The sequence below is a fragment of the Aythya marila genome, assembly GCF_965140915.1.
Source record: "Aythya marila genome assembly, chromosome: 22".
NCBI lineage: Eukaryota > Metazoa > Chordata > Aves > Anseriformes > Anatidae > Aythya > Aythya marila.
In genome coordinates, this window is record NC_139063.1 from 2,060,732 (window position 1) to 2,082,904 (window position 22,173).

The 22,173-nt window shown below is 42.3% G+C and overlaps 1 protein-coding gene across 9 annotated transcripts in view; it reads left to right on the forward strand.

Moving 5' to 3' along the window:
- The window catches only part of LOC309886492 (zinc finger MYM-type protein 4), a 45,275-nt gene extending 27,571 nt beyond the window's left edge, over positions 1–17,704 (forward strand). For 7 of the 9 annotated variants that reach the window (XM_082777420.1, XM_082777419.1, XM_082777418.1 and 4 more), the window contains 12 exons: positions 690–834; positions 2,277–2,395; positions 2,740–2,911; positions 3,918–3,971; positions 4,088–4,267; positions 4,766–4,860; positions 5,432–5,603; positions 7,313–7,464; positions 8,792–8,903; positions 10,289–10,537; positions 11,307–11,436; positions 12,554–17,704. In XM_082777420.1, the coding sequence (XP_082633546.1) occupies positions 690–834; positions 2,277–2,395; positions 2,740–2,911; positions 3,918–3,971; positions 4,088–4,267; positions 4,766–4,860; positions 5,432–5,603; positions 7,313–7,464; positions 8,792–8,903; positions 10,289–10,537; positions 11,307–11,436; positions 12,554–12,761 (1,788 nt within the window). In that variant the 3' untranslated portion in view covers positions 12,762–17,704. Of the gene's footprint in view, positions 1–689; positions 835–2,276; positions 2,396–2,739; positions 2,912–3,917; positions 3,972–4,087; positions 4,268–4,765; positions 4,861–5,431; positions 5,604–7,312; positions 7,465–8,791; positions 8,904–9,914; positions 10,056–10,288; positions 10,538–11,306; positions 11,437–12,553 lie in introns of those variants that run through there. The other 2 variants (XM_082777423.1, XM_082777424.1) reach the window with 2 other exon arrangements.
- Positions 17,705–22,173: the final 4,469 nt, after the last annotated feature.

Consider the following 22,173-nt stretch of genomic DNA (forward strand, 5'->3'; position numbering starts at 1 on the left):
TTATCTGTGAATGACTCCTGGAGTTCCAATTCTTGAGAGATTTTGCAACTCTTTTGGAATATATAATATTTTTTTTATTATATAGCTCTTTGTTTCTGGGAGATGGACACCCTTACTTTAGCTGAAAAGTCATTTATGGATTAGAGTATGCATTTCCCTAATGAAACTGATTCTGTTACATGAATGCACAACTGAAAATTACAGTTTGCAGGACATGAAATTAGTACAAGCATGAGTAGTCAGTCTGTGTATAATCAGGAGGTGACACTGGTATTGCCAGCATTTGTATTTCATCTTTTATTTGTATTCTTTTTCAGTGGATTTGTATAGATTTACTAAGAGTTTTTTTTTGCGTATATCTGTCACCCAATATTTTAGTCATCAAAAGTACCTTAAGACTTTTTTAGGTCTTTACCATCCGTAAAATTCTAAGATGAAAAGTTTATAGAAGTTATTTGACTACAGAAACCAAACATTCTTGTAGATCTCTTGTCTGCACTGTTAGCAACAACAACAAAAAAGCTCTATTTACAATAGTTTTAAATGATCTTTTTTATCAACAAAGACAGTTTTAAATCGTTTGACCTTTCATAGTAGAGAACAAATATTAATCTTATGAAAATACTAATCTTATGATATCCTACTACAACCAGTGCTGACTCTGCCCTCATTTATATTTTTCCAAACAGGCTAGTACTCAGACAGATGCCCTAAAACTACCATCATCACAACCACCTAGGCTTCTAAAAAACAAAGCATTGTTGTGCAAGCCAATCACACAGACTAAGGCCACCTCGTGCAAACCTCATACACAAAACAAAGAATGCCAGACAGGTATGTATTTAATCTCCAACCCATTTTATATAAGTCTGTATTGCAGTTGTGAAAGTAAATGATTTATATAACAAAAATATTTTTAAATATGCTTTAAAACTTTAAATAGTTTTCAGGTTATTATATGGTCTTTGCAAGTTTCAGTTTGCCTTACAGATGTAAAATATTTGGTCTTTAAAATGCTGAAAGCTTCATGTGTGATCAAAGAATCACAGAATGATAGAATGGTTTGGGTTGGAAGGGACTTTGCTCAAAGCTCTATCCAACCTGGCCTTGAACACTTCTGGGGATGAGGCATCCACAACTTCTCTGAGCAAACTTGTTCCAGTGCCTCATCACCCTCATATTGAAGAATTTCCTCCTTAAATCTAATCTAAACCTACCCGCTTTTAATTTGAAGCCATTCCCCTTTGTCCTATCACTACACCCCCTGACAAACAGTCCCTCCCCAGTTTTCCTGTAGGTCCCCTTTAGGTATAGGAAAGCCACTGTAAGGTCTCCTCGGAGCCTTCTCTTCTCCAGGCTGAACAACCCCAACTCCCTCAGCCTCTCTTCCCAGGAGAGGTGCTCCAGCCCCTTGGTCATCTTTGTAGCCCTCCTCTGGACTTGCTCTAGTGATGAATCTTGAGATTGGCTTTAACTCATCTTTAGTATTCTGCAGTCATCTTAACTGTGGAGAATGAAGGGTGATGGTTAAGTGATGTGCAAAAACTATGGAGGGAACTTGTTTTTCTCAGGACAGAATTTGTGAGTTCTTAGCTCTTCCAGCTCAAGCCACAAGAGCAGACTCATTTTCATGAAGTGTGTGATGTCTGAAAGATTGTTGTAATTCTCACTTTCTTTTAATTATTAGATACAGATAATAAGAACTTCTGAAATTAATTCACTAGTTCTAAGAGCATTTGATTAGATTTATATTTACCCTAAGATCTCTCTGTGGCCAGGAGAAAACTGAAGCACTTTCAAAGGCTATTATGTAGTCAAGACTGCAATTGAGGAGTGCTTTTGTCATCATTGCCAATGTAGAAGGAGCTCGGAGTATCAAGTCTTGATGTAAACATCTCAGTGGGAGAGATGAAGCTAAGTGGGAAGATTGTTGTTGTTTTTTAATGGTACCTTTGTGTGGTCTTCTAGTTAGTTGCGAGATAATTGCAATAGCACACCATTTACTTGGATGCAGACCTTAGTATTTATTTCCTCTCTCTTCCCTTCCAGCATTCATGTATATGGTCAGAGTGCTGTTTATTTCCAAACTCTAGTATTAATACTTGTTACAACAGTGCTAAAGTGAAAGATGACTGAACAAAGATGTGGTACTGTGCCCACTGAGTTACAAGCAGAAGTCACCCGTAGTGGAACTCCAAACAATTAAAATGGACACTCTGAAGTGTACGGGATGGTCATATGGTCAAACCATTTTTGTTTTGTTTTTAACATAACAGAAGAAGAAGAAGTTCAACCCCAAATCATTGTGGTACCTGTTCCTGTACCAGTGTTTGTGCCAGTACCCCTTCACCTCTACACTCAGTACACACCAGTTCCGCTTGGGATGCCAGTACCTGTAAGTTACACTCATGTTCACTGGAGAACTGGTTTTACAGTCTTGGTTCTGAACAGGGCATAGAGCAGTGCCGTTGGATTTTGTGATTAGTCATTCAAGTGGCATTTGGAGTCCTTGAAGCCATTTCTTTCCTTATCACATCATGCTTAATTAAGCATTATCAAACAAAACCACCAATTTGTAGGGTTATTGTGGAAAGGAAGAAGGTTGTCCAGTTTGGATTTATTTAAAATTACATATAGTCCTAAAATATAAGTAAGATTAAATGAGAAGAACTTCCCTTGGTGTTTGTTGTTTCCCTTCATCCCCAAACAAGGTCTAATAATTTCTGCATGTCTGTGTAGGTACCAGTTCCAATGCTTTTCCCAACTACCCTGGATAATGCTGATAAGATCATTGAAACTATTCAGGATATCAAGGATAAGATTCCCACAAATCCATTTGAAGCTGATCTCCTTCAGATGGCAGAAATGATTGCAGAAGATGAGGAGAAAGAAAAAACACATTCTCATGGTGGTATGTGGTGTTTTTAAAAGGAAACTAAATGTGATGGATGTCCTCTCATCACGAAAAACAGAGAAATAGATGTAGAGACTATACTGGCTGCTTCCCAAGTGTTCATGCCATGTTGCATGGTCCTGTTGTCCTACCAACATTTATTTTCACAATGACTGTTTCATGCAGGTAAAGTTCCAAGCTAGAAAAGGCTGCAATTCTTATGTCATGACTTGGTGATTTTTATTATTTATTATTTTAAAAGCTAAACTGCCTATTTGGAGGTAATTTGGAGATAATCTATATAAATATTCCATTATTTTTTTCTTTTAAGAATAATTTACTCTTCTTTGGTAGTTCCACCACAAGTGCTGGTTATGCTTGCACATTTCTGAAGCTTTTGTAATTCCACAGAGGTTTCTCATTCAACTTTCAATAGAGCTATGCTTAGCATAGAACCCAAATCAGATACTGAGCAGTACTTTAAATGTCTTTGCATTCCCTTTCCCTGATCCTAGGTGCTGATTTGACTTACGTTGACAGTAGCAGGTTGCTAGCAGTAGTAATCTCCAGATAAGTACATCATGCTCTAGCAGAAGAAGGAGTCAAAAGCAAGAAGGCAGAGCTTTCTTACAAGAGTATTTTCCTATCAAGCTTTTTATAGTGGATTCTTGGAGGGTGATGCAGGTTAGAATGTGTTGGATAGTGATCATCCTGTGTAATAAAAGTGGAGCAAGATAAAAAAGAAATGAACAAAATACCCTGTTTGCCTACAGATGACTCCAATAACAAACGTGGAGGGATGGAAGCATTTAGAAAAGCAAATATGGGTTAATTCTGTATTTCTGTTTTTCTAGAACACCATGACCTAGGTAGGGAATTGGTAGAAGAATGGTATTAAAGGAGAAGTTGTACCATTTTTGGAAGTACTATGACTTAATATGTTATTTTTTGGCATTCAAAATTTTGTATTAGTTATGTAAGCTGTCAGTCATTTGTAGATACATATTTCCTTCTTTTTCTAAAGGATCTCAAACGTCTGAGCATGAGCTCTTCTTGGACCCCAAGATATTTGAGAAAGGTCAGTTGGATTTTTTTGCAAAAGCACTTTGATCCTGCTGTAGCTTCTCTTTAAACTCTTCTTTTTGCCTATCCTTTCTTACAGCATGTGGTTTATCTGATCACTCTCATTTACAGACCAAGGTAGCACTTACAGTGGAGATCTAGAATCAGAAGCAGTGTCCACTCCACACAGCTGGGAGGATGAGTTAAATCACTATGCCTTACGATCAAATGCCCTGCCAGAACCAGATCCAGAAGTGAAGCAGTTCTCCAAAGGTGATGTGGAACAGGACCTGGAGGCAGATTTTCCATCAGGTCTGTATAATGTAAAGAAAAATGCATCAGTGTATAAAAGTACACACAACTTTCTGAGTAAGCATTGTGGCAGTAGTCTGTTTCTGTCATTTAGTAAAACTGGGTATTTGAAGCAGCAGTAATATATCAGCTCTCCTAAAAGTTACTGTGATTTTTAAATATTGCTGGTATTTTTAAAGACAGCATTCTACAGAACCACCAACAGGATTAGCAGGTAGTCTTGCTTGACTTCTTTGAATTATCACTTCTGTGTCCCTGGGTATAATCCATATTAGTGGTGCAGAAGAATATAAGTTTGCCTGAATAAGTACATCCACTACTTGGGGGAGGACTTCTTTCCTCTTCTGAAAATTTCTTTATACAGAAAGTAGGTTTGTTGCCTAAAAAGGATAGGATATTCAGTATTATTTAGGATATTCAGTAGTATTTAAGTGACGCTTCTACTTGGGCATGTTAAATCATACAATTAAATTCTTAATGGTGTTGATTTGACTTCAGACTCATTTGACCCTCTCAGTAAAGGACTGGGTTTGCAGTCACGTTCACGAGCAAGACGGAGACACAGAGATGGCTTCCCACAGCCAAAAAGACGGGTAAGAAAGTACTTGTGGAACATTAGTTCCTTGCATTTAAAGTAATAACATTATGTGCATGTTTATTCTCAGGAGTAAAAAATATGCTCTAGGGTGAAAATGAGAATTCAATTTAACTGCTGTATATTTTTTGTCCTGTTTTGCTACATTATGCAACGTTTTCTTTTCTTCTCTACAATTAGGTAGAATAAATGTTTTTTTGTTTTTCTTTTTGGTGCAGAACATTTAAAAGAACATTTAAAGAATATTTATCGTTTCAGCAACTGCAAAATACTTGTTTTTAAGGAGTGTAATAATCTACAGCAAAGAAGTAATTTTTCTTGTGTAGCGGAATGTATTTCTGTGCATATTTATCACAGTGAGAATTACTATAATTTGTTGCACCTTTTCTGTACAGTGTTGCTAATGCTTGTCCAGATATTAAAAAATACATATATATATATACCTTCTCCTTCTGTCAGCAGGATTTTATGTCAGTGCACTGCTTTTTTTATGTGATATCAAATTAAGCGTCCATAGATGAAATACTTAATGAGCTTTTATTTGCTTTGCTTTGTTTGTTTTCCCGTAGGGACGGAAGAAGTCTGTAGTTTCTGTAGAGCCCCGCAATCTGATGCAGGGCTCCTACCCAGGTTGCTCTGTTTCTGGGATGACCCTAAAGTATATGTATGGGGTAAATGCCTGGAAGAACTGGGTCCAATGGAAAAACGCACAGGAGGAACAAGGGGACCTGAAGTTTTCAGGTAAACTTTTTCTCCATCTGTGGAAACAGAAATAATTAGTTGAGCAGCTCTTGGTATCACATGTTTCTCAAGAAAAAAATTAGGATTAGTTAGCGAGTTTTGAAATGACCACGAGTGGAGAAAAGATTTTACAGCGTATCATGTTATGTCTGCCTTTTCACGTGTTTAAAAATCTCAGCTATTAAATTCTAAATTGCTCTGTTTCCTCTTAAAAAAGGCTTTAAAGTATCAGATTTCTTTTCAACATTACAAATGCTAGCCTTTCAACCTGCCCTTTCTGTTCATTTGCATGCAGATATTCCTCATTTCTAGAACAGATGTTTTATGCAGCTGCTAAGCCTTTACTGATCTATTACCAGGCCATAGTTCTAAGCTGACTACACGAACCTGGCCCCATCTTTTTCATCTGTACCTAACACATTCACAAAGTATTTGTTTGTCAGCGTAACTGTTTGCTTTAAAAAACTGTATGCCAGTCTTAAAGTCTAATACTTTATTTCCAGGCTCGCAGATGGAAACAAACCTTCCAGAGGTGTACCCATTCTTTGTTGCACGCTGCTTACAAATAACTTTAGAAGGGATTAATTGTTTCTAGTGTCTCAAAGGGATTATAGCTAATACTGACAATATAAATGTCACTTTTGTTTGTTCTTCTAATTATGGATTTTTTATTTATTTATTTATTTTTACAAAAGTGCAGCAGTCCTGGGGCTTGGCATTGTCTAACTCCCCTTTTCCCTGGTCTCAGATGTGTCTTACATGTTTGCACTGAGAGGTTTGTGGGCAAGTTTTCAGAGTACAGCAGAGAATTTGAGTTAGGATTATAACTGAGCTTTCTGGGGACAGTTTGGAAGAGAGCAAATAATATCCAATACCCCTGCAATGTAAAGAACTAAGCGTGGCAAAGCTTATATAAGAAAGATCCCAAAGGGGAAACGAGCTCTGCATTTTCCTCTCTTGTTTGGAATTTTTGTTGTCATTACATGAGAACAGCTGGTTTTTGTTTCCCAGAAGAAGAGCAATCATATGAATTACTATCTTTTTCTCCTGGCTAATGAAAGAGAGATTACAGACAGTTCCAGGAATCTCTGTCAACCCCCACAGAGAGGTTTCCTGTTCAGTCCCAAGCAGTCACTCGTGTGAGGTGTGGAGCAGCCAAGCCGAGTAATTTCACTGTGGATTCTTTGATCGATTCTCTGCTTACTCTGCTTCCCTTTCTGAATCCCATGGCCCTTTAAACTCTTCATTCCTTCTCCCTTTAAGGAGTCGAATATGCTGCTCTCAACTCATATCCAGAACTACTAGGAAATACTCAAGATCTTTTTCTGACTCAGGATTCCCCTGAGTCCAGCTATAAAGGTGATGCTGAGTTTATCAACCCCACATCTCCAGCCTGAGTACATGTTACCATTGCCATGCCATATCTTTGGGTTCAATGAACTTAACTGAAAATTTAAATGTCTTAACTTTAAATACCTGCAGTCTTACTACTCAGTTACGGCTTTTGTAGTAGACTTACTACTCAGTTACTGGCTATACAGACTGCTGATTTTTTTTTTATTGGCCAAACAGACATTCAGTTGTTAGCCAGCAGATAGGAAATAGTTCACACGTTTAGTCAGACGGGGAACATTGTGTTTGAGATAGGTTATGTAAAGATTTAATCCGTTGAATTAAGTTAATTTTCATAATAATTTTCTTCACCACAGTTCGTCCTGTGAAAGTCAAGGAGGACATTCTCTCATGCACTTTTGCTGAACTGAGTTTTGGCTTGTGCCAGTTTATTCAAGAGGTGCGGAGACCAAATGGAGAAAAATATGATCCTGATAGTATCTTATACCTGTGCCTTGGAATTCAGCAGGTAACTCAGAGAACTGGGATATTGCTGAGAACATCAAAACTTTTGGTGTTTGTTTTTTTTTTTTTTTTATGCTTTGTATCCACAGTCCCAAGTAGCTGCTTGTTTTTTGTAGAGGCAAATATGTATCTGTTTTGTGCTTCATTCTTAGTTTGTCTTAATCTCTTATTTGGCTAATTAGTCTGGACCTTGTTTTGATCGGAGTAAATAGGCCTCTTGTGTACTTGGGAGGAATATGGTTTGGAGGGCAAGGTGTTTCTATTTAGATACAAATCTTTTGGTTTGGTACCTTGTTTATCCTTTTCATATATAGGACAGATTTGTAGAAACCTGAGGTTCCACAGAAGAATTAGCTATGTAATTAATCGGTTTAGATCTAAAATAGCTGCACAATGCTCTTCCAATACACAAGTTTACTTGGAAGAGATACCCAGCAAAGGCTGTGCTCTTTCAGTGGCTCCTTCAGTGGGAATAATAGCATTGTACTTAATGAATACTGAGAGCAATGTAAAGAGTCCTTGCTACCTGCCTGCAGAGGTCAGTTTGAAACAGCTGCAGAACAAATCCAGGATAATATTATCTTCTCTTGAAAACTCCCAGTTCATTAAACTACTGTTAGGGTCATTTTGTTGTTGTTAGAATAGCCTGTTTGTTCCTTTCCTTAAACAATCATTTGGAGATAAAGAATCAAATGCTACTTCTAATGTAAAACCTACCACTTGATTAGGCAAGGAATTACTTTTTTTTTTTGTTTCCTGGCTACACATGAAAAAATGTAGGAGTTAGAATTCAAAGTACCATTGATAAGGTCTATCAGCATTTTTTGTGTTCCAGTTCTGACTTATTTATTGATGCATACTTGTGGTCTCTAGAAAACTTTTTAGTTTGTTTGCTGCTTGACAAAAGTTTAAGGGACTTTTATGTTGATGCTGTAAGTTGAGCTGTTTCAGCAGCCTAGCACTGGGCCTATATCTATTGTCAGAAAGTATTAGCATGTGAAGTTCTTTTCAATAGAAGGGTATTCAGTACCTCTTCTGCTGTATATGCAGACTTTTCAAGAATAGTTAATACCTAGATGATGATTTTTTTCAGAAAAGAACTCTAAAGCTTGAAATAGTAACAACAATTTTTGCTTAGACCTCTTGTTTCATACCAGGGAGGTCCCAGTCCCTGTAGAAAATCTTATTTAATATCTTAATAAAGGTTTCAACAAAGCATTTTGGACCATAAGACACTTGGACATGAGAAAGGAAGAGAATCTGATGTCCTGTATCTTCTCTGCAATGTTATGTAATCATAAATTGTATGTCTTCCTTTTTTTCTCTCGTAGTACCTGTTTGAGAATGGTAGAATAGATAACATTTTTACCGAGCCCTATTCCAGGTTTATGATTGAACTTACAAAACTTTTGAAAATCTGGGAACCTACAATTCTTCCAAATGGTAGGACAATTATTTTATTTTGTGTAGCTGCATGACAAAACCTTATTTGAAATTAATATTTCTCAATGCCATGAAGAAGCATGTGGTCTGAGACATTCACATTAGTCTCCTCTTTCTCCACCATGCAGTTGTTTATAGTAGACTAGAATCATGGCTTTTGTGTCTGTCTCCAGTTATGGGTTACACTTAAATATGTCTTTGCCTCCGATCAGTCTCTCAGCTCCTTTGAAAGAAAGGCTTCCTATTCCTGTGGTCAAAACACGAGTTATTTTCCCTCAAGTTTTAGCTAATCTTTTTGAATACAGGTAGCCAGAACTGTGTGTACTTTTTGAGATGAGTTACTCACCTCAAGTTCCATGTAGAGTTGCACTAGTTGTATATATCATATCAGTATAGGAAAAACTTCTGATAAATCAGAGGACCACATTAAAAAATCATTGAAGACTTGTCTAAACTCCTCAATTCCAAGTTCTTCTCAACTTGCTCACTTCCAACGATAAGAGTTCCCAAATTCTGCAGGTATTTTTAATCGGTCTTCAAATATGATCATGCTGTTTATAAAGCCAGACACTGGTAATATAAGTATGCAAGATCTTTTTCAGAGTACCACCAAAACTTAAGTGATGTTGGCAACTCCAAACAACTGACTTTTCGTTTAGAAATTGAACTTTCTATCAGTAGAGAAATAACCCAGTTACTTACAGATAGTATAATATATAGTATAATATTAGACAGTATATAATATATAGTGTAATATAGACAATGTAATATGATATATAGTGGAGTTTTCTTTCACAATAAATCTCTCGTAAGGCTCCATTTCTCCTTTCCTAACTAACTTACAACAATCAAAATGGTCTATTTGTGTATGGATGGTACATTTTAAACTCGTGCTCCATGCCTTAGGAATTTTTGCAGTTGGCTGACTGGTTTAATACAGTGAAATTAAAACTTAGTGAGATTCTGTTGATGTGTGCAATCTTCCTTTATATCCTTCTCTCCATTCTTCAGGTATTGGAAGATCATGCTGTTCCACAGCTTGGTTCTCCACGCTCCCTCTTAGGTTCATGCATGCAGTGCTCTTGATTTTATGTTACAATTGCTTATGATAGGTCTGAATTTGATCTGATATGCAGGTCGTTCACATACAAGGTGAGCTGAAAGGGGACTTATATGCATCTTTGACAGAATCTGCCTATATAATTTACCTCATTTCTGCCTTCCTACCCTGCTCGTGTATGATGCTTTCACTTCCTTTGGGAAGATTCTCAAAATCTGCTAGATTGCCAGTGGTCCTTAAAAACTGCTTATTTGTAACTGAATATGAGAAACTGCCCTAAACTTGCATAAATATCCCTCTTCTTTTTTTTGCCCATTGTCTCTAGGTTATATGTTCTCACGAATTGAAGAGGAACACCTATGGGAATGTAAACAGCTGGGTGCATATTCCCCTATAGTTTTACTGAACACACTTCTATTCTTCAACACCAAATACTTCCAACTAAAGAATGTCAGTGAGCACCTGAAACTATCCTTTGCCCATGTTATGAGACGCACCCGGACTCTGAAGTATAATACTAAGATGACATATTTACGTTTTTTCCCACCCTTTCAAAAACAAGAGGTAGAATCAGGTAAATGAATGCTTTCTGATCATTTGAATTTCTGCAATTATATTTGTGTTGTCTTTTCTTTACTTTAAAAAGGGCTGGGGAGAAAAACATGTTATAGAGTAGGCATAGCTATGGGTAGTTTGATTTCTGCTATCACCCTGCACATGTTTAAATTTTTTCACTCTAGGATGGTTTAAGGGTAAATTCTGATGGACCAAATGCATCCAGTAAAAACTTACAAAATAGGTGCCAATGTTTGCCAAGAAATACTGTTCTTCATTTGCAGTTATTTTTTGCTGTTTTGAAAAGGGAAGTGTTTGATCCTGAGAGGGGTAGCAGAGAGTATTTTGGTAGGATCTATTAGAAAGATTGTTGTGTTCAACTTCTAACTGAAAACCTGTAAGTTATGCTGTTTGCCATTGTGAAGTGACTTTGTAAGGGTATCAAGTGGGATCATGAAACTATTAGCTTCTTCAGTTAATCGTTCCAATATGTTACATTAATTGTCCTTTATTAAGAAAAAAAATATATTCCCCGTATTGTTCTGCTAGATGCTAGTTCTAGAAGAGGAATAGGCTACGGACACCCTATAGCTTGTAATCTTTTACCCATCCAGCAGATCAAAGCAGTTGACTTGTATTTGGTTTTGAACGACAGATAATCCCTACAAGTAGCATGCATCTGTGTGTTGCACAGTTGCATCAGGCTGGTGCTAGGCTAAGGGATTGGATCTTATTCTTAATGTGCTGTTCTTCACTGAACTTCAGTGATGCCATTTTTGTGTGTCCAGATAAATTATCTGTAGGCAAAAGGAAACGCAATGAAGATGAGGAGGTTTCAACAGCAGTGGAAATGGCTGAAAATACAGATAATCCCCTGCGGTGTCCGGTCCGACTTTATGAATTTTACTTGTCAAAATGGTAAGTGATGGAACTTGATTTTTGATCTGTATGTAGACTAGAACAGGTATTTGGGCAAGTATCCCCCCTCAGACATCATGTTCCTTGTGAAAGCTGATGGCTTTTGCCTGCTGAAATGGGAGATTTACTTTATTTAGGAGTTAGAAATGATGCTATATAGCAAGGACATAGATATCAATCATTTTGTCTTTCCCATTTTGTATAAATTTTAGGTAGATCACTGAGCAGGTATGGTGTTCTCTTTTCAAAGAAAATACACCCAAAAAAAGTAAACAGGATCTCATTAGTGTCAGCTGCAACTCAAATAAATCACCCTCAAAAATGCACCTACTGAGCATACTACAAATAGTCCCATTACTTAGGCAAAGGCATGCCTAGCAGCTGTCCTGACTCTTTGTCTCCCTCTTCTTATCTTTATTGTACTCACTTGCATATCATTAGAAGCTGGTAGTTGTCCTTGGGCTGTGAAAACGTTTCCATGCTCCTCATCGTATATCATAGCTCCTGCAGAGCCCCTGCAGTGGTGCAAGCAGCAGTAAAAATTCACTTTGCTGTTTTAATGTGAATACTCCAAAGCCAAGCAGGAGGAATTCCTGCTCTGGAGGACTTGGTCTCTTCCTACCAGCACCCGAAAGCTGCCTCAGAGTCTGATGGTCAGTCTTGGAAGCAGATGGGCTCACAATTCTGCAGCATGAGCAGGCAAGCTAGGATTTAGTTTTGCTAGTACTTGAATATTCATTGCCCCAAAGTACACGGCAATTCTAGAATATTAGAACCTGTTTTATTCAGAGATTAAATGTCAGATGCATCTGTCAATCATACCAGGACTCTAGTATTGTTAATTGGATGATAATATGATTGAAGAACCATGTCTATAAAGAAGTCACGCAGATTTTCTTTGTAAACAACTTAGAGAACCTGGAAACAACTTAAATGCTCACTAGATGAAGGGGGGAAACCAAATCACAAAGAAAAAGATTTAAATTATACTGCTTCAACCATGGTGTTGCAGTCTCAATGTAACTTTCATTTTCTTTGTTTCTCCATCACAGTTTTTGTGACTAGGACTTTTAAAGCCGCCTTCTGTAATGTTTTCTTCCTTTCTTTACGTTGACAGTTCTGAAAGTGTGAAGCAGAGAAGTGATGTATTTTACCTTCAACCTGAGCGCTCCTGTGTACCCAATAGCCCCATGTGGTATTCCACATTGCCAATAGACCCAGGAACTTTGGACATCATGTTAACACGTATTCTTATGGTGAGGGAGGTACACGAAGAACTTGCCAAAGTCAAATCAGAGGACTCTGATATTGAGTTATCAGACTAACTGAAGTGGGGTATTTTCCTTTGAATACACATCAGAAGCACCAAACTGTGAATACGTCCAGCCTTTGGAAAAATGTGTATTAAATAAGCCAAGATAATGTCACCTACAGGCATATTTTGAACCACAGCGGATGTACAAACTGGAACTGGAAGGAGGCAAGCTATGTAGGCTGCAAGAAACAACGTCCTGTGGCAGGCAGCGATAAATCCTCTGAACAAATTCAAGATGAACTAACCTATTTGAGTGGTGCATAAATCCTTCATCTGTTTAGGGTTTTAAAAAATTGTGAGATATTTTTAAGGAAAATGGTTGTGTAAAATCTACCATGACGATATCGGGCATGGAGAGCTAGACCATGGCTCTCGTGACCTCGCAGCCTGCTGGCTGGCAGTCCTCGCTGCCAAAGAACACGTGGAGATCTGGGAGCTCTTCACGAGGACAGGAAAGCGGTGGTATTTAGACAGGCAGACACCTTCCGTTATAAATACACGTACACATACGCTTTTATAATATTTTTTAAAACTGGGATCAAATGTTAGCAAGGCAGAAGCCGCTGGCGTATCTGCCGGGGAAGCTGTCTAAACGGACAACTGTCTGGCTGCTGTTCAATGGTCACACGATGCCAGAGTCTAGCTCTCGGTCCAGGCTAATAGCTAACTCTACCTGTTTGGTCTTCGATGTGGAAGAGGTGCTGTAGGTCAAACTTCAGAGTGATCATGTTACGGGACAAACATTTTTGGGTTATGTACAGGAGAGTGACTGTCCTGGGGTATGTGCAGAAAATCCCTTTACTAGCCCAGTAGCTCTGCAGTCTGTTGATTATAATCTAGCAAATACTGTGGTGCGCGGAAATTTTTTTTTCCCTTAAGGCAGCTTTCCTTTCTCCTCTTTCCCCTACTCCTATGTTTTTGGTTATTTTGTAAGGCAAATCTGGAGGGCCTTGTCATTTCAAACGAAAGTTACACGCACTCTTTCTCTTTCCACCTTTGCGACACGCGCCGTGTTGTACAAAGGATGCAGTATTACTTCTGACAACAGAACTGTGGTAGAAAATTACCATGTGTGTCTTTTTCCCACCCCACCCAAAGAGATTTAGTCATAGTGTTGGAAAGCAAAAGAGACTTTTTTGAGGCTCGGCTGTTACTGCATCTTTCTGAAGAGAAAAGCTCCCACGTTGTGTTTAGAGGACAGGACATTATCAGATACTGTCTGTACCTCCATTTTCTCAAGCTATAGATGTGTGTTTCTGATGACGAGTTACCACAAATTTGTTGGAAACCCAAACTATTTTTAAAGAAGAGAATTGTATGGGTTTTACCTAGCTCTGGTCAGTTATCCATCTTCTGTAACAGGGGTCTGATATTTGATCTTGTCACTAAAATTTCAAGAGATGAAAATCAGCAGCCTTGAATTATATTTCCTTTCTTTTTTTTTTTTTTTTAATTATTTTTTTAGCAGTAACAAAAGTAATTTAACAAAAATAAAATCAGAAAGTAGTCTATTGACGTTGTGTACTCGGTAGTCCTGTCCCTGCCTGTAACAGATTTCACTGATGTATTTTTTAATACAGAAAACTATGTGAAAAGTAAACCTGCCCCTGATTCTGTCTGATCAAAGCCCATCTGTGTCTGTCTTTTCTGATCAAAGATGCTGCTTTCTCCATATCCTGGCTTGGCACTCCCGGGGGGAAGATATTTTGGCTGTAATATGTACCCTTCAGTAACCTACCGTGGCAGCACTCGGAGGTTCAGTGGTGATCCTGTAGGTTATTTTCATGTTCTGTGAACACTAACCTGTCCCTCCCCATAGCTACATTAAAATAGTTGAATAGCAGGCACAGTATTTTGTATTGGAATGGTTCAGAGAATGTTTCAGGGGAAAAAAAAAAAATCATTCTGGAGAGATTAGTGTATAAGGGATAAAAACAAAAAGCCTGAGCTGTGTTAGTTGCACACAGGTGTGCCCAGAACCTCACTGTTAGTAGGAGGCAGGAAGGATCCAGGAATTACCGTATTTTCTGGGCATCCCACGTACGAGTGCAGCAGTTTATGTCCTTATCAGGTTACCTTTGCCCTTTCCTTTCCTTCCCCTGACATCTCTACCTGGGAAACGAGCAAGGGCAGGAGGCAGGACAGGCGCTGGGAGGGCAGCTTTCAGCTGGGTGGAGCAGAGGCTGTCAGCAGAGTGATATCACAGCTGAGTTTCCCCTTAACAGACAGGAAGTATTCCCATAGAATAAAGTAGTGTATTTGTATATTACGAGTAATGTACTCATTTTGCTTCTCTGAAGACCCTCACTTTCTGTTTTTTATGAACACTTTCACATATGTTGATTTTTTTCCAGGTACATGGAACGAAAGATTTTCGCCCCTCGCGTTCTCTCAGCAAGGAGAGTTAAATCCCTTTAAGCTTGACTGGCTGTAAGCAATGCTGTTAAACATGGTACTAACTCCTTTTATTTCATAGCTCTGAGATGAGAAGGGGTTCAATGCAGCATCTTTTGGTGATGTAATTTAACAGAACAAATAGTTTCAGTTTCCATTTCTGGAGCGAGACACTTCCTGAGCCATTCCTAGTCAGTCTGGCTAGAGTTCATGCTGACTTGCAAGGTCAACTCATTATCTCCAATGATTGAAGTATATTTGTGGGTTATATACACAGTATTGAAGTTCTGACACAGTTGTTTATAATAAAAAGTAGCTGAATCACTCGCTAGCCACGCAACGCTGTTTGTTACTTGAAAGATTCTTTTAAGGAGAAAAATCATGTGGTAGTCTCAGTGTGGACAGAGAAACGACAAAGATGAGAGCGAGACAGACAAGTAGAAGGTAATGCTTCCTGTTGACAGGGTTTCTTACCTATCTGTGTGCCTTTCCACTGCTAGAAACACGTTGTTTAGCCGTCTCTAATTCTCAGTGTGCAGAGATGACAGCACAGCTGTACAGGCCGTCTAGCTGGAGAGTTTGGAAGTGAGAGTGTCCTCGTTACCGAGGATACTCCTGTAGAGAATTGCAGTTCTGGCCGGTAATGCAAGTCTTGGGGTTTTGCAGAGATTTTTATTTAAAATGCTTCCTGGAGTGCAGCTGCTGCCTATGCAGCGCTGGCGTTTTCCTGGCTGCTTTCATTCTGCAAGGTGCTCGGTGCAGTGCGCACCTTCCTGGCTTCAGCTGACTACAGAAGGAACCTGGAGGCACTTTGAATGTCACAGTTAGGTGCAAAAAGAAGCTAAATTATCATAGGAATTATTCTGTCAACCTGATTAATGACTGATCTGAAAGAAAACCCTGGACTTCTCTGGCAGTAGTCTCCAGCCAAGTGCTATCCCCTCCGAGACTTGAAATGAAAGGGCAGCAAAGTCATTTGTTTCATGCTTCCTAAGGGTATGCTCACACAATGGCGCGGCACCACTGACGAAGTTTTAGTGCTGGGGTTACAGAAGTGCTGCTGAATGTGCAGTAAAGTCTCTGGGTTTTGGTAACAATCTCAATAACTCCTTTCAGTCCCTCGAGCAATAGTTTTGCTGCTGCCTTCGAAAAGAAAACAACAAATGCTATCGGATAAAGTCTTAACGTGCTCTTTTCAACCTCCAGTCACCACACTCTCTGTGCAAATTGGAATTTCGAGTTTTGCTAATATCGGCAAACAGGTGTTCCCCCTGCTTTTCTTTGTCTTTCAGCAGCCATCCATTTGAAACAGTCCTAACAGACAGAGCAGAGGCAAAAGATTTGCTCTCTTGTATTAAGTTGCTGCTAACCTACACTATCTCCCAAGTAGAAGGGACAAGACTGCAAGATTTGCCTTACAAGATTTGAAGAAATAACAAGTTTTTGCAATCAACTTAGATTCCCTGTTTCTGCAAGGATGTTTACCACCAGTCGCTGCAGAGGCTGCAGTGTTCTGCAGGGCAGTGAACTGTAATGCACAATTACAATGACTGAAATCTATTGAATATTTCTCTGCTTTTCTTTTTTCTTTTTTTTTTTTTTTTTCCCCCCTTTCTTTTGCATAAGCTGTAAAGGCTTTAAGGAACCCAGACATCTTGGATTCTTCTAGTCCCAGTACTTAAATTTCCTTTGGACAATAACAGTCACTAAGCTAATGGTTTTTCAGCAAAGATTTGTTCTTTAATAAAGACACAAAAACTGGAGTATTTTAGATTATCACTTGCTTGGAGGGAAAAATGGAATTTATTACAAGAAACTGTCAAGCCAAACAAAGCATCAAACACCGAATCTCAAAATGCCTCCCAAGTGCACGATTTTAATTAACAAAATTCCAGTCCCGCTTCCTCGTGTTCAGCCTTAATTGATGCAGGCTACGATGCCCACCGTAAGTACAGCTTGGTAAACTTTGTGGCTTATATTCAATGCTTTGATACACTGATGAGCAGCATCCCTAGGGCCTTCGGTCTACAAGTCTTTGACCTTTTTACTCTCTCTACATTTGTAACTTAAAAAGAATGCTTGGAAAAGGTCTTTTAGGGCTGGAGCCAGGATTCTCCGTCTAGGAAAAGGGTGTGAGTGACTGCTCTTGACTTGATCCCCAGGTGAGCCACGGACTCGTCCTATAGCCCAGGACCTGGTGAAGGTGTAACTACTGTTGTATAGCTGAAGCCTCATGTTTGGTCCCTTGCCAATCCGTACCTCGGTTGTACCCATCTGTAAATTGGCCAGACTTTCCTACCTCGTTTGGGCATTATGAGGCTAAATTCTGTAGGATGCTTTGCAGCCCCGTGATGAAAGGTGCTATATAGCTGCAAAGTGTTACTTCAAAAGATTTAAATAGGTCACCAGTGCATCATAACCTATATTAAAAAGACTTTTTTCTTATATGAGAATTTATAGAGTTCAATGTATGGTATTAATAAGTGAATTACTGAGACCCCAGAAATAGTTTTTGTTTGAATCGTATCTGTATTCTGGAAAAGTGATTAAAAACCTTTAACCTTAATAAAAGAGTACATCCTCGTTTCCTGTATTATGTTGGAATCTAAGTTTAAAAGCAGAATCTTGCATGTTTTAAGGGGGGAGGGTTTAGTTGTTTCTAAGCCAGCATTGAAATAGCAGCTTAATATCTTCACAGCAAGGCTTGGTCTTTCCCGCATGGCTGCACAGCAGCTCACACTGAGTTTTGCTCCTTTTTGAAGCCTTTGGGATTGGCTGTAATTAGATCAACCACCACATTTGTCACACGCACCCCTTCCCCGAAACCAAAAGGAGGGGCAGTGGTGGCGTGTCCTCCAACTTGGCAACCGCTCAGCGCTCAAATGTCAAGCTTTCCCCGCTTTTCAGTCGATTTCCATGCTATTGCTTATTCTTCTGCAACGTATCTTTTCTTTATCAATGCATTTTTATACAAGCAGAGAGAGAAATAAAGCAGCCACCTGCTCCTGCCCAGCGAGGAAACCAAGTGCCAGGACGTGCCGGCAGGGAACTGGGCAGGGCTGGTGCTGCCCAACACATCCGCGGGCAGGAGGACTCCTTAGCACTGGGTATCCCATCTTCTTGGCTGTCCTAAAATCCCAGAACTGGCCCGAGAGCATGCGTTAACAGGGAAACAGCAACCTGAAAAACCTCCTTGAACAGAGCTCGATGTGGCTTCCAGCAAGGGCAGCGAGAGAAAATCCAGAAATGCTGGATCCAGAAATGCTGGATTTCTGAATGAAGTCCCTCGCCATGCTCTGAGGCTCTGCCTGGGCTGTGCCGTGCTCTTTAAATAGTGGGGTTCTTGCCGCTGTTCCTAGGTCAGACAAGCAGAGCCCCCCTGGGCACAGCAGGTCAGTCACACAACCCTCTAATTCAGGCACGGGGAAACTGAGATTCTCCCTGGTGTGTCAGCACAGCAATACCATGGCTGGAGGAGCCCCCAGTGGAGCAGGGGGATGTGGCCTGGAGGAGGCCGCAGCCTGTGGAGAGCCCCTGCAGGAGCAGGCCCCGGGTCGGAGCTGCAGGCACAGAGAGGAGCCCACGCAGGAGCAGGGGGCTGGGGGAAGCTGCCTCCCATGGGGGACCCGTGCTGGAGCAGTTTGCTCCTGGGGGATGGACCTCATGGGACGGAGCCGTGTGGGAGCAGTTCTGGAGGAGCTGCTGCCTGTGGGCAGGCCCCGCAGGCTCAGTTCGGGAAGGACGGCATCCCGTGGGACAGACCCCACAGCACAGGGCCAGGGAGTGACCGTGAGGGAGCAGCAGGGGAGATGTGCCATAGATTGACCGCAGCCCCCATTCCTCTGTGTCGCTAAGGGGGAGGAGGTGGAAAAGGGTGGATGGGGGAAGTATGTTTTAATATATTTTGTTTCTTGCTTCTCTGCATAGTTAGTAATAAGCAATAAATTTCTCTAATTTCCCTAGGCTAAGTCTGTTTTGCCTGTCACGGTAAGTGTTGAGTGGTTTCCCTGTCATTATCTCAACCCTTGAGCCCTTTCTGCCATAGTTTCTCTCCCCTTTCCCTTTGAGGAAGGGGAGTGGCTGTGGTGGAGCTTGGCTGCCCACCTGTAAAACCACCACATCCCCTGACACAGACACACACGAGCCAACACGACACATCACCTGCAAAGCCATTTTTATTATTTTCCATGTGCTCAGTGCTCAAGCGTGTTGGCAGCTCCCTACGCGGCTGCTGAGGAGCTGCTGGGCTGGCGGGGCTCTTCCTTGCGCCATCCGCTGCCTCCTGGCATTCCTTGGGTTTGCCACCTGGAGCTGTGCACCCCTAGGGTTTCGTGGCTCCAACTGCTGCACCTAGTGACCCCAGGGCTGATGACAGCCAAATTTTGGCACTACTTCTTGGCACTTGCGGCTCCTGCAAGGACAGAAAGAGGCATGATGCCTGGGCCCGTGGGTGTTCGCTGCTGAGGGACAGAGCACGGGACAGAGAGAACTGAGGACTTCTCCTGACCCATGCCAGTTCACCACCATGCAGGGGCTCTGCTCCCTCAGCATGACCAAGCCCTTCCAGCTCTCCCTTCTGGCAATGGCCAGAGCTACCAAGTGCATAAGCACTCCCGGCAGAAGAGCAGACAAATATCTGCACAGGCCCACAGGTCTTGAGCATGGGGTCCCATATCGCAGCAAGCCCTGAGTCTTCCTATCACACCAAGGATCTATCCCCTCCCCGTGGGTTTGGGTGCATAAAGCCAAGGATGCACTGAAGGGCCCAGGCTCTGCAGCAAGCCAAGCTCACAACCCTGTCGCTCCTGCATGTGCAACCCTCTGGGCATGGTCCCAGCGCAGCTCAGCACCCCACCACTCACCGATCGACTGCAGCACGGCCACAATGCTGCCAGCAACCACTCCTCCGTTCTTGGCTATGGCAGCCGCCGACATCATCGTGGCAGCGATGCCGCCTGCCTTAAACCCCAGCACAGAGACGACTGCTGGGACACCGAAGAGTGCCACTCCTGCAGGAGGGACACCGACACATCTGCTACCCGCATGCCAGGTCCCATCCCAAGAGGACGGGGTGTCAGAGCAAAGAGCGGGGGCTGTGGGGCACAGGGTTGGGGACGCACCATCCGCAGGGAGAAAGGGAAAGGCGTGCAGGGCTTCAGCAGTGGCTGGTGACGGGTTCCCCAGCACACCAGAGCCCAGCTGAAGCCTCGCTGGGTGCCCAGCCCAGGCACAGGGCAGCCCTCGCCCGTGAGCTCTGCTCACCCACCCCATGACACGGGTGCGCCGTGACCAAGCCGGGGACCAGAAACTTACCTACTCCAGCGGTGGCCCCAATAACCACATTTTTGATTTCAGTTGGCATTGCTAGGACAAAAGGTGAGAAAACATCACTCAGAGTGGGCAGAGCTCAACCTCAGGCAGAGAAGATGCTGCAGGACCGATGGCTGCCCCATTCCACCACCTCCTGCAGGCTTCCCTCCACCCCTAGGACCCACTGTACCTGCTGCTGTGCTTGCAGGATTGCTGCTGTGCTTGCAGTGCCCGTCTGCCCTCAGCACACCGATAACGTGGATAAAAGATGGAGCAGGGAGCGCCCCATCTCACACAGCACCGCCCCGGGGCCGCCCCACACTCGTCAAATCTCAGCCCAGGAGGAGGAGGCCGGTTTGTTTTCCTCTCGGTTAATGTTCACTGGAACTCCCATGGTTTGGGTTTGTGTAGGAAGAAACACATGTGCGACGCATGTACCTTTCTGATTCTCTGCCTCACCCCCCGCGGGCAGTGAGCAAGCAGCTGTGCGGGGCTCGGGTTAAACCACACCAGGATCCAACGCCTTTATCCGGAGGCTCAGATACAGGGGGGTCACAGGAGAGACCCAGGGGCCTGTGGGGGGATCCAGGGCAGTGGACGCAGGCACCAGCGGGGTCCTGGTGGGGAATCCACGGGGTCACAGCAGGGACCCGATGACAGCCCTGGCAGCTGACACACAACCTTCAGAGCCATGGGGGTTCCTGATCCCCCTGAGGAAGAGGAGAAGTCAGCCCCAGCCCAGACCCTCCATGTGTCCTCCCTGGACAGAGCTGGGCCAAGAAGTGGTGTTGTTTGCACCTCTGTGAGAGCAGATTTAAGAAAGGAAAACAAAACAAAACAAAACAAAACAAAAACATTGATGGGGAACAGCAGCTGCGGGAGAGAGAGGGGTGAGGGCCAGCCCTGTGGCCCCCAGCGTCCGTGCAGCAGGAGGCAGGAGGTGCTCCAGGCAGGCGGCAGCAGTTCCCCTGTGGCCTGTGCAGGGAGAGGCCCCTGGTGGAGCAGGCTGTTCCCCTGCACCCATGGGTCCCCCGTGGAGCAGATCTCCACGCTGCAGCCCCCCCATGGCCGAGGAGCCCCGGGTGGAGCAGGGGGATGTGGCCTGGAGGAGGCCGCAGCCTGTGGAGAGCCCCTGCAGGAGCAGGCCCCGGGTCGGAGCTGCAGGCACAGAGAGGAGCCCACGCAGGAGTGTGAGAAACACTCCGTAGCCAATAACTTAGGCTCAGGCGAGGATCTCAGTGAAGTAGTAATTTATTCGCGATTGCAATGGCGGGCGCCCCACAAGCAGGAGAGAGCGCATCTACTAGTTCCAAAACACAGTTTATATACCTTTTGATGGCAGGACCCTCCCCTGTTTCCCCACTGAGTGGGTAATCCAGATTCACAATCTATCTGATGCTTCACAAACAATGCATGGCCTTCAGTCGCCGGCCTGTTAAATTTCAAATTTCTTTTGACATTTTTACTGCTTGAAGTGGTAATGTTTCTTCACTTATCTGACTTGACTTGACACCGTGATTTTCACCTAATTGTCCTAAGGAGTCTGATTGTCTGCATTTTACAAGGTCGCCTGCTAAACTTTCTTATCACTGTAAGCATATCTCAGTACCACATTCCCTCCTTCTAAACAATGTAATTCTGCAAAAACAACATTTCTATTCCCACAGGAGCAGGGGGCTGGGGGGAGCTGCCTCCCATGGGGGACCCGTGCTGGAGCC